Genomic DNA, 19341 nt, shown 5'->3' with positions numbered 1-19341 from the left:
ACGCTTATTTTTTTTTTAATAAGAGTTAATAAGTGTTATAAAATATACACATACCTGTCTGCCCTGGTCTCTGAAAAACTCCCCTGCATTGTCAATGACCTGTTCATCAGTCATGTGACTGTAGGGTTGCTCTTGACACACACTCAACATCTCCCACAGTGTCACGCCAAATGCCCACACGTCACTCGCCGTGGTGAACTTCCCCTACACACACACACACACACAGACGCACATACAAAGAAAAATGACTGAGATGAAGGGCACTAGTATTATGAACTGCGTGAGTGACACGTTGCTTATGTGACTATTATATATAGTGGGGTACAAGAAATATGATAAAATGATATTTAAGATTTGTGAGCAGATATACAGATAAAATAAATGTTCAATACACATTTTATATCAAATATAATAAGTTTGATAGATTCTAAAAGATATAACATGATACATATGAATTAAATGTCTCTTCATTATGCAAGAAAAAAATAAGCATTTTCACTAGATGTCGCAGTCTTTTTGGACCCCATTATATATATTTTATTTGTATTAATTATTAATAATATTTACAAAATGTTATAATATTGTATTTCTATATTGTATGATAATAAACATTAATTCTGATAATAAATATTAATTAATATATATATATATATATATATATATATATATATATATATACAGTATACTGTATATATATATATATATATATATTATGGTAATGCAGAAAAAATTAAGCAATTTAACTAGTGGTTGCAAACTTTTTGGACCCTATATATTATATTTGTATTTATTAATAATAAAAAAAGATGATGTACAAAATGTTAAAATATTTATTATAAGATAATACAAATTAAGTCTGATAATATAATGAATAAATACAAATTAAGCAAATAAATATATCTCAATTAATAATAAATATATTATAATATATTTAATAAATAAATGTATCTTTATCATGGTAATGCAGAAAACAATAAAGCATTTTCACTTGTGGTCGCAGACTTTTTGGACCCCATTACAAATTTTGTATTTTCATTTATAAATAAATAAACTGTTATACAAAATTGTATATATATTATAATATTATATTTAATATTTAATATAAATAATTCATACTTTATTAGCTGATAATAAATAATAATAAATAAACCTAAATTAAGTAATTAAATATATTATCTTTATTATAGTAGCACAGATTAATCAAACTAATTCAATAAAAAGTTTGTCACTAATATTCCTGTTTTTTCATTTATTTATTATAGCCAAGTTACAGATATGCGTGTTCTTACCATGAGGATGCACTCCCATGCCATCCAGCGAATAGGCAGCACAGCTCGTCCCTGTATCCTGTAATAATCGCCAGCATAGAGGTTCCTGCTCATGCCAAAATCAGCTATCTTTATGGGACGCTCTCCGCCGCGCTCCTCCTCCTCGCCCCTCTCTCCACCCACCAGGCAGTTTCGTGTGGCCAGGTCTCGGTGCACAAAGTTCAGCGACGACAAGAACTTCATTCCTGATGCGATCTGACTCGCCATGGAGATCAGAGCTGGGTAGCTGAGACAGAGACAGAGATTTAGCCTTTCATTTATATTAGGTGCATCATTACTTGATATTGTTGTCGTACTGTTCGTACTGTGTGAGTGTGTGTACCTGATGGTTGGTGTATTATGTGAAGGTCCAGTCTTGTCCAGCAACACTCTATGGGAGAGGTACTGATTGAGGTCTCCGCTCTCCATGTACTCTGTGACCATACACAATGGGTCGCTGCTTACACACACACCCAGCAGGCGGATTATGTTCGGATCCTTCAGGCGAGATAAGATCTTCACCTCCTTCAGAAAATCATTCCTGTTGAAAGAAGAGCATGGAAAGAATGAGAGTAATAAGAGAAGGGAATAGGACAGAACATTTTGAAAATGAAGCATGAAGAATTTGAGTTTATTACAATATTACAAAATAAACAGCAGTTTTTGTTTAACAGCTAAAGAACTATTTCAACCAAATCTGAATATTTGGCACAAAAATATGACCTTGTACAATAACCTCAAACTATTATATTGTAATTATCTGTTTATAAATATATATATATATATATATACATATAAATAACTAAGAACAGTTTGAGAAAAAAATGCAATTGCATTCAAAATCTAAAATAAAAATTTAAAAACTTTTATCTGTCAAATCAAAGTTAGGGAGCATATAATTACAAAAATAATAATAATAATACAAGTTAAAAAATGTTTTACTTTGTAAGGTCAAATGAAGTAACATTAAAAAAATATATAATCTTTGTAAAATAAAATATATATAAAATTGAATTTATTGAAAATATTAAATGTTTTTAAAATGTATTTATATCTTAATTGTACATTTGACAACATGTACAGTTACCTGGCATTTTTTGAAGCATCTGGCCGTAAAATCTTCACAGCCACCAGAAGAGGGCGTCCTTTCCTGACATTAAACGGGAACTCAAGGTTTGCAAGGTCCTGGGGGTTTTCAATCTCACACAAATGAACCTAAGGAAGCAGACAATAAATAGACTGATATACAGGGAACAATATTATTAAAAGTCTGCTTTAGGCCGCACAAAAAGGTTTATGAATAAAGAATCCCATAAAGCTAAGAGAGGAGTGGGCATTTGTAATGTTTATGCAATCCAAAGTTGTACCTCTCCAAATTGTCCTTCTCCAAGCTTTTCTTTGAATATAAGTCGTTCCCGTGGCAACTCAGGCAATGGTGGGCAATCAGTGGGCGTGGCTGAGAGGGCGGGAACTGCATATGTATTGTTACCACTAACACCTTGCAGACTGATGATGTCAGCTTCTGCATAATGAGGAACACTCCCCCCGCCTCCTGATGCTTCTCCATAATGAGCCCCTGATAAACCAGGGGGCGGAGCTCCAGGGTAAGGAGGAGGTCCCTCCTGCATCAGTAGGCCTTTATCAACCATGTCAATAGCACATGCTGAGAGAGAAAAAAGGTACAAAAGAAAAACTTATAGTAGAGAGCTTATCAGCCATTTTACATTATAATAAGTAATTATGAACTGCACACATGCACTTAAACACTCACATACACTGGAGATGAGACGTTACATGCATACTGTGATATGTACGGCTTTAGACTGCTGTCAGAAGACAGTGAGAAAACACTAACACACACCCTACAGTACCTCATCTCTGACAAAACAATATCCTTTCTTCAGCTTTGGGCACTTTAAGTTTCCAAGACAGTTATAAATGTGATCTTCCTTAACAAAAGATACGTTTAAATATTTTACCCCCGGTTTCACAGACAAGGCTTAAAGGCACACTATGTACGATTTTTGGATTAAAATATACAAGAATCACTAGAACAATGTTATATATTTTGTTGATTTGTGTACTTACATTATTCCAAATGTTTCTAAAAATGTCTAAATACAGAGAAATAAGCAGTTTTAACCAGCACACGAACCGTGTCTGTGTCGCCTATCAATGACATAATACCTGCGTTACCCTTTTTTTTTTTTGTAGAAACCATGGAAACACCAACGACGCTTTAGTATATTATGTGTTTTATAAGACAGATGAGCAACTGTTTGGATACATTCATCGACAGAAAACGAATCATTGTTATACAGCTCAACAAAGTTAGTCTTTTTGTTTAAATCTTGTTTTCTTGACTTACCGCGAGTACCATATTTACCATGCCTAATATCGATCTAGCTCACTGCAGTGTGCAACAAGTGTCTAATATAGTAGCCGCTAAGCGAACGCACAGAGTAGCATTATAACAACTTTCAGCACACTCCAATATATCTAATATGATAAAACAGCGCTGCGTTACCCCACATACGCATGACCGGTAGAAGTAGAAGCGGCGTCTGCGGCATAATAAAAGCTCCACTGCTCTTGAGTTGTGTGTCGCGCTCGTCTCTCATTAGCAATCGCTCCAACGGCTTTCGTAACATTAATACCGGTCATCCATGAATATGTTTTCTGCCCCGAGTCCCGTCGTATTCTCCACCGGCTGTAGAGGTGAAGACAACTCCCATGATTCTGCGAAATCAAGGCGTCATCAAGCTACGTCTTTGTTTTGAATAAGCGACCTCTAGTGGCGAAAAATTGCATAGTGTGCCTTTAAGCCCTGCCCCAGTCTAAAATACATGTTTGAGCTGTTTTAACTGAAAGCAACTTGCTCTGAGATATCTTAAAATATGTCAGTGCCATTGTTTTGTCTCAAGATGCACATCAGTAATGTTTTTTTCTAAGGCAAGTTTATAAAAGCTCCTTAAATGTCCTAAATTAACTAATATTAGTCTAAGCCCTGTCTGTGAAACCAGGACATAAAAGTCACAGAAACGTAATTTAATGAATGTTTAATACCCTCTGTGCTGTTCTGGGGCCATTATATCACTCTAATTGTTACCTTAAAGAGTTCAGGGGACTTTAACTGCTCCCTGGGGAGGATACCACCCCTTGCCCCTTTCTTAGGGCAATATGAACCCTCTCTCTCTTACCCTGGGACAGGTTTTGGGGTTTTTCTTGCTGGCTGTGGCAGTTTGTCAGCCTGTTGGGGCCATGTGTCAGGTCAGACAGGAGGAGATGATATGCTGGGTTGTTTAACAGCAGTGCTAGGAGGACACATACACAAATCCCACGGACACACAAGTCCACGAAGGGTACGACAGTGTGAGCAGTCGCCACATGACAAAAACGACACAACCAAACCACAACACAGACGCATCACAACACGAGACGACACAACAAAACACAAACAACAGGGCCGTTAAGGGGTGACAGAGCAAACCAGTTACATGTGAGATGCACAAACACAGCAGGCAGTGTTATCATCCATAATGACGCAGGCTGTTAATTATCTTTTCATTGGTCAGTCTGTTCTGATGCATTCATTTATGTTAATTAATATATGAAAACAATCACACAATGAAAGTATTCGTCATGAAAGCAACTGTGGCAGGAGAAAAACAACAACATTTGAGTACAAGTGGAGTTTGAATGAAATAAAATATCCCTCCTCTCTCTGTCAGATAGGACAGTGGCTCTTTGTGTCTGGGTTGTGGATTGTACTAAAGTACTTTTTCTGATGTCGTTTTGGCTGTTCATTCTCCGTGGTAACCCTGGTTCCTGTGCACTTACTGACAGAGGAATGTGAATGCTTCAGTGTGTTTTGTGTGTGTCACCTGTGCTGTCCCGCTGCTCTCGGGGCCGCAGTACAGTGCTGGGCTCCTGGTATTCTCCCTCTCGGTCCCTGTCGTCGGGGAAGGTGTGTATGCGCTGGTAGCGGCTGGAGTATGTGTGCGTGTTAGTGTTGTTGATCACCACGTTGTCCGATGGAACCGAAAGATGAACCCGCAGCTCGTCGCTAGAGAGGCTGCCTTGGGCCTGGATACATAAAGACAAAATTAAAGAGCCATGAAATCAAATTTGGAGTTTTGTAGCATGTCGTCCATGTCTGTTAGTCGTCTTTATTCTAGTCTACTCCTAAATGTTTTAACAGATAAATGCATATAAATTATAGTTTCCTATTGAGAAAATTTGTCAAAATATAAACTACAGAAATATTTTGCTTTTCAACTACAGTGCAAAACACAAAAAACTTTTATGCGGTGTAATTTATATTTTATACACAAAATTGCCAGTTACTTTGTCTATTTTTTTCTCCACCAATGAAAATAGTTCCAAACAAAGCCAAAGCAGAATCAACAATTGTGTGTCTCACAGTAGTGGCGTTCCTGAATAAATGAGTGTTTTTGAACAAATCTGTTGACTGAATGATTCAATGACTCGTTCATGAAGAGTTACTTGATTCGTTGATAAATTAATCAGGCTGCATCCAAAATGGCATACTTCCCTACTATATAGAAGGTGAAAAACAGTATGTAACAAAAGAAGTATGTCCGAATTCACAGTACTAATAAAACAGCAGGCAAAAAACACCTGGATGACCAACTTCTTCTGGTGAGATTCAGAAGTGTGAATCTGATGGACACTTTACTATCCCATGAGGCCACAGAAGAGGATTGGCAGTGAAGCGACGTAACTGACGCTGATAGGTCACATGATAATGACAACATGGCAAATGTAGTACGTCCAGATTACATTCATTCATACTATATAGAACACACTTTTTTAGCGGTTGTGAAATAATTACTTGTTCAAAATAAGTACCTACTCAAGAGAGAATGCGATTTCGAACGCAGCCTCAGTGTTTTTGAATGAATCAACTTAGTGAATGATTCAATGACTCAATAACTGCATCCAAAATCACATACTCTCTGACATATTTCTTGTAATTACTTTGCAACCTTTAAAAAAGTTTGTTCTAGTATAAACGTGTGCAGTGTGAATATAATCCATAAATTCTACATCGGTCATGTTATGTTACCTTATCATGTGACCTATCAGTCACGTCCCTTCACTGCCATTACCAAATACTATCTATGGCCTTGTGGGATAGTAAAGTGTCTATGATTCTGCACACTTCAGAATCTCTCCAGTAGTAGTAAGTCATCTGGGCACTTTTTGCCTATTGTTTTATAATTGCTGTGAATTCGGACATACTACTCTTTTCACATTCTGTTTTTCACCCACTAAATAGTAGGTAAGTATGCTATTTCAGATTTAGCCACTCACTCATTTCATTCCTAAATTAAATTTGTGCTTTTGAATCAATCAGTTGAATGACTCACTCATAAAGACAGTCACTTGTCGCCACGTGCAAACACAGACAAGTGGAGTAATCAAACAGTGAAAAGTCCAAGTTAATACCAGTCCTATTAAGTTGTATATCAGAGCTCTTGGAATGGTGTTCAACCAATCAGATACAAGGACCGGAAGTCCGGAACAAACTAATATATTATAGGAAACACATCAACATGGGGAAAAATAAATACACTGTAGAACACAGTAATGAAAAAACACCTTGCCAAGTAGCTTCTTCCAGTACTGCCTCCAAAGAATGACGGCTATAACAGCCAATAGGAGCAGAATAATTCCAACCAGGCAGCCAATCAGAATGGCCGTGTTGCTGCTGTCATCTTTGGCCACAGGTAACCCCGCCCTCAGAGTGATGGCAGAGAACTCTGTTAATAAGAAACACGACAGATTTATGAATACGTGTGTATGTTAATCTGACATTGAAATGATTACGAACACCATAAACAAGGCATTTATAGCCTACAGTGTTTAGAGTGTAAAACCAAAGCTTATCTGTCCATTACAGCCACCTTTTAATCTCAGTGCTGTAAATGCCTTCATGGTTATCAACACACTTTTTGTGATTTGACTTGCTTTCTTATATACTGTGTGTGTGTGTGGTTGTGTGTAAATTTAGGAGGCAGCTGTTGTTTTGGGGGGCAGTAATAAGCTTTGATGGGAGTAAAGGAGCTGTGAGAGTTGGCACATTCCTAAAACTGAGGGTACTGAAGTTAATTCAAAGAGAGACAAAAACAAGGACAGCTAGATACATTTCACAATAGATCATTTATAAGCTTGGCTATATAAAACACTAACTCAAAACAATATTGCATTGTCAAACAAATCATGCATAAAAACTTTCTCTTTAGGCTTCAAAATGGATACTCATGCACACACAAAACCCCCAACCACATTCTCAAGGCATTTTACAGTATGAGAGGACAGAGATTTTAAATGTAAAGAAATTTAGAGGGAAACATTATAAAAGGCCTATGTGCTAGAAAACATGCTGTAAAAATCTGCGGTGTAATAAGCATGGAGACGATACTTTTTCTTCCCCCTCGTCCTTCTCTCTTTCTTTCTCTCTCTCTCTCTCACCTGTTGGCATGCTGCTGGGCAGCAGTGAAGTAATGTTCATGAAGAGGTCTGGAAAAATGAGGATGGACAGGTCAGAAGAGGGAGAACTAGAGAGGTGGGGTGGGTGATTGAGGGGCAGAGATACATGGGAGTGCTGAAAGATGAGCGAGGTCGGACTGTGAAGATGGGGTGAAATTAGGCTTTTTCAACCTGTGAAGATTTACCAATTCTTCCAATGTATAGATAATGTAATAAGATTGTAAATTAAGAACTAGTTCCAATAAAAAAAACTATTATTTATATTTTATATATTATAAATATACATTTATTTAAATAAATATAATTTATATATATATATATATATATATATATATACACATACACACATTATATATTTAGTCATATAATTGTAATAAATGGTACTTTTAGGCTATTGTTATTTGTTATATATTTACTATATATATTTACTGTGTATATAAATACATTTGTGTGTGTGTGTGTGTGTGTATATATATATATATATATATATATATATATATGTAACATTTATTTATACACGCACACGGAAATATTAAAATATGTGAAGTAGCATTGCTTTTGTATTGTACTTTTACTATATATTTTGGACCAATTATTGGGGTGGGGTACATTCTTAAAAATAATAAAAGTATTGTTAGGAGAATCATTAAGGAACTGAAAACATTCAACTTTTCTGTTCCAATCCTAACTATTAGCACTAATGCATCACACGGCAGTGCGTTGCATACACACTCATAATGCGGTGAGGTTGGCATGCGTCCGACTCACCGGCGGGGCTGCTGGTTCCGTTTGCATAGCTGGGGGTGTGAGGAGAAGTGGCATTGACAGGACGAGTGCTGGAGGAAGGGAGAGGAGGAAGGGCAGATCCATCCTCAAACGGCACTGGAGACAAGTCAGAGAAATGTTAATGGAGAAAGAATTAGATAAGCAGGCTTTATCTCTGATGAAGCATGAATATTCCTAATTTAGACTTTCTTATCTACAAACCCAACAAGTGTGAGCACAAAGTCTCACTTTCTCTCCAAAAAACTTTCTCTCAGTTGTTGTTGTTGAGGCTTACTGTAATGCTTATATTCTGCTCATATTCTGGATGCTACTGACCAACCAATCAGAACTAAAGGTCACACACTGAAATGTCACTAAGTTGTCAGAACTTTAGCTAAAATTCATTAACACGCAGGTCAGAAAAAGAAGCCCATGAGGATGAGTAGAAAACAAAAGCAGTCGACATGTTTTATGTTTTGAATGATGTGGGAATATTTGCTTTGTGGCAAAAGATCATACATTTTCCACTAATCTTCTGCTGAAAACAGATTTTAAACCATCCTAAGTTGTTTTTTGCTGGTCTCAGCTGGATTTTGAATTTACCATGCCAACTAGCTAAACCAGCATAGCACCAGACAAGGCTGGGAGACAAACTAGACCTGCTTAGACCCCCACATTAGGCTGGTTTAAGATTTGTTTAGCAGGGTGTTTACATGAATTTGAAAAACTGCCTGAATTGCATCTGATCGTGGTCAAATATTTTTATATAATAACCACCAAACTATATAATAGAACCATTTCCTACAAAGCTGTGCAAGACACTCTTTCTTCTCACTTTAAATAAAATCTATATTTTACATTTTTATTGATCTATTTCATAAACAATAAGAGTAAAACATAAATTACTATTAATGAGCCAGTGTATGTTGCTGCGAGAGGTCAGGTGTGTGTGTTCATACTCGAGTAGAAGCTTATCTCGCTGATGAGGAGCCAGCGGTCACTGAAAGCGAAGCGGCAGCGGAGAATCTGGGCCGGTTGTCCTCCGAGTGGCAGTGAGATGGTGCGGGACGAAGGGTCGTGTAGGTCGGACAGCGGCACTTGAAGGCTGAGCGCAGGCTCTGCCCATGGGCTCAACAGACTGGCCTTAAACTCACACACCACCTCGCTGAACACCCGCACGCCTTGAGTGTGTCTGTTATTACTGTGCACCTGAAAAAGAGACATTCAAAAACAACAATCTGCAATAAGACACTACAAGACTACCGGGAACAAGGCATCAGGGAGAAGTAAACGGATGTTATTACTCCACAAATGGGAGAAGAGGAGAAAAAGAAAATAAACAGGGAGTGAATGAAAGGTGGAGGGCAAGAACATATATAATGTGACAGGTTAGACATTAATGGTGCTGTTAGGTCAACGTCTAACTGCGCACATGTGTGCAAACGCTCACTGACACATGAAACATGTTTCAGAACAAACCAGCACAACAGCGGAGGTTAAAGGGTAGCCGAAGCCATCATGGTGACACCTCATACATCACACACACACAATATATATATCCTCAAGTAAGCACACTTTGGTGGACTGCACTGTAAAAAAATATTTTTCAAAGTTGTACATAAAACAAAGATTACTGGAGTATGTTTTGCAAGAAAATACTATTTCAGTCTTCCTACTATAATTTCATGTTTTATTCAATTCAATTTCTTTGCAATTATTTGTGAAATTTACTGGCAAATTCGGAATGAGAAATGTTTTAAAGTAAATCCTACACCATTTTTTTTCAGTGTGTGACAAACTTTGCATTGGAGTACCTGAACCAATGTGGGGGAGGGGGGTAATGATTTGTAGAGGAAACCTGCCGGTGAGGCTGGCGGTATTCTGAAACTGCAGGAATACAGATGGAAATACTCTAAACAAAGGTCTGGGAGAGCGAGCAAAGGGAGGCGACATAAATCACCTCACAAAGGCACGTGAACAAGTGCTTGTTGTTATGGGAATTGTTTTAATGGAGCCTCTGGTCCTATTTCTCATGTCTCTTTTGGGAATCTGCTGCGAGATTTAAAGGAAGCGAGTATGAGCGGATGTTTTTGAAACAGTGGGAAACCGCAGGAAAAACAAGGCAACATGGGATAATGATGGCATTTATGAATTGTGCTATGTCAGAGATAAAGGAACGAAGTCAGAAGTGGTACAAACAAATCAGCATTCCTGGCCAGAAAGACCCTTAAAAAATGACAATACATGAAACAAACAAATAACAGAATTAATTACGTGGTGTTGTTGGAAAACAAAACACTCGGATGCCTCTCAGAATCACACACAACCACAAATGCAAAGCCACAGGCAAAAAGACAAATAAAAACAAATCAAATGTTCATTAAAGGGTTGAAGGATAATGACAGACTCCTGAGGGTGATTTACGAGACAGAGCTTCATTACTGCCCTACTAACTGATGAATTCTGGGATAGATTTTGCCGTCTAGTATAGTGGGTAGTTTGAGTTGATAAACAGCAGATCAGTTACATACCCTCATGTTGTTCCAAATCTCTATGACTTTCTTTCTTCTGCAGAACACAAAAGAAGATATTTTGAAAAAAATTTGTTTTGTCCAGTGTCAGTGAGTGAGTCCAATGTTATTTTGACCCCTACTGACTTTCATCGTACGAACTAAAACCATTCTTTTGTGTTCCGCAGAAGAAAGAAAGTCATACAGGTTTGGAAAGACATGAGAAAATGTCTTTTCATTTTCCTTCTAGTCTCATTAGTTTGCCATTTGCTGTGAATTTTTTGTATCTAAAGCAATGACATTAAGACATTTTAAGTGTGACCAGACATATTTTGGGCTGTTTGCATACATACTAACCTGCATGGTGTGAAAGACCCGTGTTTTCTCAAAGTGAAACTCAATGTCAACAGTGGGCTGGCCCAAGGAATCACGATTCCAGCCCACATAATCATATCCTGGCCACACTCTCAGCTCTTTACTCTCCATGAAATCATTCCCACCTAAAACACCATCACACAACTGGCCCAATCCTCCGAACATCATCCTACGGAGAAGAGAGAGACATTACAGATGTGAAGTCTGTAGCATTAGCCATTTGCACACACATACACACAGATGTATGTACTCACATACATGTTGGAATTTCCCATGCACACACACATCTGGCTAGTGTCAAACGTTAGCTTAGCTATTGCAAACATCTCTGCTCCATTAAAACACATCTGGGAATGTTTCTACACAATATTCATCAACCCCACCTGACAGATACACATACATACATGAAAAAGGGGTCTGGACTAACATATCTCACAGAAAATTAAGTACGACAGGACCAGGTGAGAATTGAGAAGGTCAACTCAGCAAGTTCTCAATTGATTGTTTTTGACACACAGCATGAAACTAGGGTTGGGAACACAGAAACGGTTCTTTGTGCGTGGTTTTCTTTACAATATTTGAATCAAATGTCTTGTTTCGCTACCGATATTAGAATGTGCATTCTTCTACAGTTCTAAACTTGTGTAGTCTTGATTCCAAACAACTCTGAGCAAATCAAAAACATACAAGCAACCAGTGTAGTCTAACCACTTTACCACTTTTCATTCATTCATTCATTCATTCATTCATTCATTCATTCATTCATTCATTCATTGCCAGGGGAATTTTACAATACCCATCCTTACTTAAACCTACTAGATTGTTGTTTGCTGAGAGACAACTGATGATGAAATGATTTTAAAGGTGCAATAAGCGATTTCTGAGAAACACTGTTGATATTTGAGATCATCAACCCAAACAAACACACCCCTCCCTTCATTTCTCCGCCCCCAAAATACACAATCACGCAATGCAAGAGTGGATGATGTCTTTGCATCATAGCTGAAGCAAAGCAAAATAATGCTTTGAGAAAAATAAAGCTGATAAAGAAAAAAAGAAAAAGATGACAAATAAACAAAAAAGAAAGTTTATGTTTCTGTGAAACATAGCAAAATCAATGTTACCCGCATATGTAGCAGAAACAACGCAACCTCTGCATTGATTTTCAGGCCTTCAGGTCTCTCCAGCGCTGGAAAGCTTTTCTAATATTAATATGGGTCCTAAAGCTCTTGCCTGATCATAAATAACCCTTCTTTTTCCAGTGACATTCCTCTGATTTTTTCTCTTTTGTTAAGCTCTTTCTACAGTCTTTCTTCAAAACTCCCGCTTGCACACTCTCAGTGTATACGCTCAGTGTATACGCTCAGTGTATATGCTCAGTGTATGCGCCCCCTACTGCTGATTGGCTACAAGTGTGTTGTGGTGCTCGGTCCAATCCAACTGCAACAGCGTTTCTCAGAAAATCGCTTACTGCACCTTTAAAATGCAATTTGGTAGTTTCTACATCATTTTAGTTACCAATATGTGTAGCACATATGTAGTATTTTCATGCAGACATGGAAAACTAGCAGGGAGTATGAAATTACGTTCTTAAAAAAATTCAATTTGAAGAAAAAAGTTGTGTGTGTGTATTACCCTGCCTCTTTACTGCCATCATAGATGGAGTCATTAAGGTAGACAGGCGAGCCTGACAGGTTCATCGCATGACCCACAGGAGCGGTGTACGCCTTCAGTCCGTCTAATAGAGAAGAAGCACATCACTCAATGGGAAACACCATTCCATTGCAGAAAATGGCTGCAGTGAATCTAATGTAGATGATTGTGTGATCAGGATGATGTCACGTGTGAGACTCACCTTTCCAGACACAACCATAGAGTTCAACTCTTAAACACACGCTCATCACACGGTCTGCCAGTGGGTAGAAGCGCACCATGCGTGCTATGATGGGCGGACCCAGGTCCTTCAGGACCACATCATATGTGTTCTCATTCCCTGACACCACCTGAGACAAAAACAACATAGAAGAACTGTAACATGCAAAAGATCTAAATTCTGTTGACAGAAGTTTGTTATGATAGTTCACATAAGGGTTAGAAACCTCCTGTCCCCAGCGGTCCTTCCAAGTCATCCACTGTCGTCCATCACGAGAGTAATGCAGCCGGTAACTACGCGCAAACTCCCTCCCCAGCCCGTCTGCGTGGCGTCCCTGCGTGCCCACCAGAGACAGGAAATAAAGCTTGTGCAGGTCCACCTGCAGGTACTCTGAGCCGCTGGGAAACACCGGACCAGCCGGACACCACGCCCCGTCCCCCTCTCCAGTACTCAACCTGGGACAGGAGACAAACACAAGTATTATGTACATGCTCGACATGTTAAGAGCCTTGGTGCTCATGTGGAGTGGTTTGGGTTCGAGGCAGATGTGCAGCATGTCCTATTACTACTTTGTTTCCCTAATTACTTCCTGCCCCTCTTATATTTAAAAGGGGCAATGAACTGAGAAATCAAAGTTTCCTTGAGCTTTTGACATATAAGAGGTCATCATACTATAATAATATCCTGTAAGTTTCGGAACTGAAAACTTCCTTGTTAGTCCAATAAAAGCTTTTATTGACACCAGGCACAGCGAATGACATGTTTTTCAAAGTGGGGATCAATGACATCAAAGGGTATCAAACACCGCCTCCGCAGAAGAAGATCAACGCCTACTTCAATGCTGCCTGTTTAGCCCCGCCCACAGATTTGCACATTACATGAAACTCATTATAATATTCAAAACTGTTATCCAATCATAGCAGTGGGCGTTTACTTCCAAGTCTTCAATGCGGGCACGCCCATAAAAACCGGGCTCAAAGGTTCAAAACCAGGGTAGAAAATAGATATTAGTAGAACATTTTTTTTACAATACATCACTAAACTGCATATTTGTATGTTTATTATACATATATATACATATACATATACACACATATATATATATATATATATATATAAATATAAATATATACACACATATATATATATATATATATATATATATATATATATATATATATAAATATAAATATATATAATAAACATACAAATCTGCAGTTTAGTGATGTATTGTTTTTACAAAGAGAATAAAAAGCTTTTTTACATTTAGAGATGTTAACGAATTAAAAATGTACAAATATATTTCATACTTTTAAATGGGTGAATCTCATGAAAGCACACACAAAACTAACATACTTTCCATAAAGAAAATGTTAACCATTAATTCTTTTTTCTCTTTACTGATTCTTTCACTGTATTGCAATACTTATTTTAAAATTAAATTATTTGCTTTAAATAATAAAACATTTATATATATTTTTTCAGCGTTATAGTAATGAGATTATTTGGCATACCTGAAAATAACATTACAATACAAATATTCTTACAGGTTTTAATAACTGAATTTTTTTCTTTTCATTTTTTCTTTTTCTCAAACGAATTTCAAAAACCAGACAAAACAATAATAAAATCACACATTTTGACATTTCCTGGCAAAAAAGAGATGGCTCCAGGCTCAAGAGATGATGTATGTGAGAGATGAGGTCTGCATGTGTAAACACCTTTACTTGTCTTCTATTTCTCTCTATTTCTCTCTATATATATTTCTCTCTCACACACACACACACCCTTGACATTTAAGCTGTTTTCTCTTTTAAACTTCCTAGCACACTTTCTTCACTCACAGACACACGTAATGGCCTGAGCGATCCATTGGCTCATTATCAGTACAGACTAAACTTCACTCACTCATAATAGAAAGAACAACACTGAATGCCTCTGCATTCAGCTACTGTTATCACATAGGTGACGAGACACTGATGACAGACAGCCGAGACCACAAACACTCAAACACAAAGAGAACTGCACCTGAAATAAGATATTCCAGTGAAGTGTGGATATTGTCACCTCACTGAGACCTCATTGAGACACAGTTGAGATCGAGAAACTGAGACCAGTCTGAGACATTTCTGATTGTCCCATGAATCTTCACCATGACCTCAGAGCTATAAAGACACACGCATCAGTCTCACAGACCCTTTCAAAAACAAAATGTAGTCTAGTTCACTGAAATGTTATTCTGACAACGAATAGGACACTTAAATGTGAAGAGACTGTTAAATTACTGTCATGTAAAATTATCAGTCCAGACCCAGTTTCAGAAACCGCAAGAACAACAAAGCTGCAAATAAGGTTTGTTCCTGCAGAATATTCCAGATAACAGAGTTTGTTTTTCTGTAATATTGTTTATACTTTGGTAATTTAATCTGTGTTGCTGCTTTAAAACTGAAGAGTGTTGGGTTGTTCTTTATTTTTGAGCACAACAGTCAGCTTCCACAAATAAAAAGTACTTATTTAGTTATAAACTGTTAAAGCCTGTTGAAAACCAATGGTTTATGTACCATTTTACCAGATCTGAAATTGAAATTAATTAAGTGGAGGAATAATCAACAGATTAATCAATAATCAAAAAACTTGTTAGTTACAGCCCCTCTTCATTCTGTCTTTTTCTCACTGTATCTTTTGGTCTTCAGCATGCTGTCAGACAGCTGTTTCTCTCAGAGGTCATGTGTGTGAGAACCCTCCCAAAAATACAAACATCACACACACCCCTAAACCACTGTATCCCCATCATAAATCCCATCTTCAGCACCTCTCAGCACTCCATCATTCCTCTAAACCCTCTTTCCCCTATATCCCCGTTTAAGGCTATATCCCCCTCTCCCTTGCGTCATTTTTCCTGTAAGCTCCTCTCCCCTCCGTTCAAAATCCCCCTGCTGTCTTAAACAGAATGTGGACTTAATAACAACCACATGATCTGCGTGTTGCCAAAAGACAGAAACACGCACACACACACACACAAACGCACACGTTTCAGGATGGGATGGTGATGCTAACCTATGGTGAGCTTATTTTTTGGCTGTATTTTGTTGTGTGTGTGTTTGTGTGGTTCAGGTAAACCCCACATTATGGGGACAAAATGTCCCCACAAAGATGGCAATATCTGAAATCTTGAGGGGACATTTTTTGGGTCCCCGTGAAGATATAGTTTTCAGTGGTGGTTAGGCTTAGGGGTAGGTTTGTGTAAGGGGATAGAATATGTGTATGTGTGTGTTGCATCTACTGTGTGTGTGTGTGTGTGTGTGTGTGTGTGTGTGTGTGTGTGTGTGTGTGTGTGTGTGTGTGTGTGTGTGTGTGTGTGTGTGTGTGAAACTGGCCTGTATTCAGCAGCATGTGAGTTTCGTCCAGACAGACAGTGCTGTAATGTCATTACCTAATGCTCTATATCAGGACACGCTCCATTACTGACATCTCATGTAACCTAATCACGTCCTCTCATGAGCCTCACAGAGCCCACGAACACAAACAACCAACCACAAATCACACAAACACAAAATGAGAGTGAGAATATTTTATCATGCATGCAACGAGTAAAAGATGTGTGAAATGAAATCATGTGCTCGTGCTCACCTGCCGTGTTTAGCCTCGGTTGAGTCAGACCAGGCACTGGACGCGGTGATGTCAGAGTCGGGTATGGTGCCGTCTTCCATCCCCAGAGCATAGCGACACTTAGCTGTGTGATGCACAAGAAACACTTCAGAAGGGCACCCTGAACACAAACTCATCATGAAGAGTCAGGATGGTGACAGAACACTTATTCTGAGCGGTGTTTTATTGTTAACTGAAACTTTTTGTTAATTGAAATAAAGCTGAAAAAATAAATACTTCTAATCTAAATATTAGATGGAAAAAATTGAAAAGTTGCCAAGTGAAGTACTAAAAATACTAAAACTGATATATATATAAAATATATACATTTAAAAATAAATAAATCAAAAGCACATAACAAAATTACTAAAAATAAAATTAAAATTAAAAATTAACATCAAAAAATAAAAGCCATTTCAAAATATGAATAAATTCTATAAAAATATATTCATTTAATCATTAACCATTTCAGTTGTATCTGACTCTTGGTGATTCTATGGGCCATCTCTTGCCATACGCGAGAGACTGTTCCGGGGTAGATCGACAGGTCTTGAGACACACGCACACACCACACAGCACAATTTAGCATTTCCATTCTCCAATTCACCTATACTGCCTGTTTAGTCATGGTAATTATTTAGTATAATTTAAATATACATAATAGTACAACTTTTACTAAATACTATTACTAATACTAAAATAAAACTGATGTTTACCAAGCTTTTTTTTAACCTAATGACGTAAATGCCATGCACTCCTACTCTTATTTTTATTTTTTTATAAAGATAATAATCATCACAGACTAAATCACTCCAAAAACCTACCCTGATCAATCAATCAAATCAATCAATCAATCAATCAATCAATCAATCAATCAATCAATCAATCAATCTATCAAATCAAATCAAATCAAATCAAATCAAATCAATCAATCAATCAATCAATCAATCAATCAATCAATCAATCAATCAAATCAAATCAAATAAATCGTGTCAGAGCTGAGAAGTTTTCAAACTGGGGATTCCAAAACGAAATGCTCGAGGGTCCAACTAGAAATTTGAAAGAAAACAGATTTTGCAAAATGTTAATATTTTACACAAAGCAACATGCTAACCTAAGACATAAATTAAATATAACAATATTTTTTAGACCTAATTTCTCAAATTATTATTTCTGACATGTAGTCACAGAGTATAGGACCCTTACAATATTATTGAATTGCCATTTTCCACTATATCTTAAGAGGGGTTCCATCCTTAGGAGGGGAAACTCACTTGAGATAATGGATTAAAATATTTAAATTCAATTAAAGTAGTATTTTGTAGTTAACAATTCAGTTCCTTTTTAGGAAGGAAAAAATTATAACTATAGGCTTTTGTTTAACATTGTTTATGAATGACAGTGTCCCATGTATGGGTGATATGTCATGAGAAAAAAATACAGACAACTTTAGTTTTATTAAATGTTCCATTCTGAGTTTAATTTTTGAATAAATTAAAAGGAATAAAAAATAAAGAGGGTCTTTCTCCAACATTTACTAATAAAATGGGGGCTTCACTAGGAATTTCAGTGTGCAAAACTTGTTTTAACATGCTAACTTTTTTTTTATCAGATTTTTCTAAATCCTTGGGGCATTTTGTCCTTACAGTATAGGTAAATTAAGTCCCATACACGGCACAATGTCAAATTCTCACAAAAATACCAAAGCAGCATTGCTGCATTGTTGGAATTGCTTCAGCAATGCCTCCCAGATGTAGTGCAGGGAGCAGACAAAAAGAAATAAAGAGATGAAATGAGGACAGTAGAGAAATATTCTGGCACAAACACAGTGTTGAAATCATACGCACGGATCACATGTCAGTCCTGCCTGTGTGTCAGTTTAGAGGGTGTGCCTGTCAGTGTGTGTGTTGAAGCTGGGGGTGATGGGTGAGGTTTTGGGGGGGGGGGACGTACTCAGTTGCTGTGAAGTGAGTCATGAGATAAGAATGCAGAGGCTGGAAAACAAACCCTGCCCAGCCAGCGAGACCCTCACACGCACACACATACACACGCGCACACACATACAGTGGACAGGTGCCTGTTTCATTACATCATCAACCTGCTGCCAGTAAAATGCTTTCTCTCTTCCAAACTCTCTCCATGACTCTTGGTCTGTCTATCACACATCTCTAGCTAATATAGAGCAGATGAGAGCTGCGCTTTACAGTCATTTAAGATTATAAGCAGATGCTCTCTAGTTTCGACACTGAACGCCGGTCTTGGTGACACGAATACAGTCATTTTCTGCTCCTGATCTATTTGCACCTCCACGTTCATCTCTCTCTCCTGAGAAAACACATTGTTCTCA

The 19341-nt window shown here is 37.5% G+C and overlaps 1 protein-coding gene and 1 long non-coding RNA gene across 5 annotated transcripts in view; one reads left to right on the top strand and one right to left on the bottom strand.

Annotated features, from left to right (window-relative positions):
* The window catches only part of ddr1 (discoidin domain receptor tyrosine kinase 1), a 37895-nt gene that overhangs the window by 2490 nt on the left and 16064 nt on the right, over positions 1–19341 (bottom strand). The window contains exons 3-18 of one of the 4 annotated variants that reach the window (XM_082149689.1): positions 16977–17079; positions 13573–13801; positions 13329–13476; positions 13109–13211; positions 11456–11642; positions 9548–9797; positions 8592–8705; positions 7806–7853; positions 6933–7093; positions 5192–5393; positions 4508–4621; positions 2675–2970; positions 2395–2522; positions 1651–1848; positions 1290–1554; positions 55–204 (exon numbers count right to left, since the gene is read on the bottom strand). In XM_082149689.1, coding sequence (XP_082005815.1) covers positions 55–204; positions 1290–1554; positions 1651–1848; positions 2395–2522; positions 2675–2970; positions 4508–4621; positions 5192–5393; positions 6933–7093; positions 7806–7853; positions 8592–8705; positions 9548–9797; positions 11456–11642; positions 13109–13211; positions 13329–13476; positions 13573–13801; positions 16977–17079 — 2696 coding nt within the window. Of the gene's footprint in view, positions 1–54; positions 205–1289; positions 1849–2394; positions 2523–2674; positions 2971–4507; positions 4622–5191; positions 5394–6932; positions 7094–7805; positions 7854–8591; positions 8706–9547; positions 9798–11455; positions 11643–13108; positions 13212–13328; positions 13477–13572; positions 13802–16976; positions 17080–19341 lie in introns of all 4 variants that reach the window. The other 3 variants (XM_082149687.1, XM_082149690.1, XM_082149688.1) reach the window with 3 other exon arrangements.
* Positions 13808–14362, top strand: LOC309483743. Its single transcript, XR_014200640.1, has 2 exons — positions 13808–14107; positions 14163–14362. It is a non-coding gene; the product is annotated as an uncharacterized lncRNA (long non-coding RNA).

This window comes from Leuciscus leuciscus, assembly GCF_965113295.1.
Source record: "Leuciscus leuciscus genome assembly, chromosome: 20".
NCBI classification, from domain to species: domain Eukaryota; kingdom Metazoa; phylum Chordata; class Actinopteri; order Cypriniformes; family Leuciscidae; genus Leuciscus; species Leuciscus leuciscus.
This window is presented reverse-complemented; position numbering and strand designations above follow the sequence as displayed.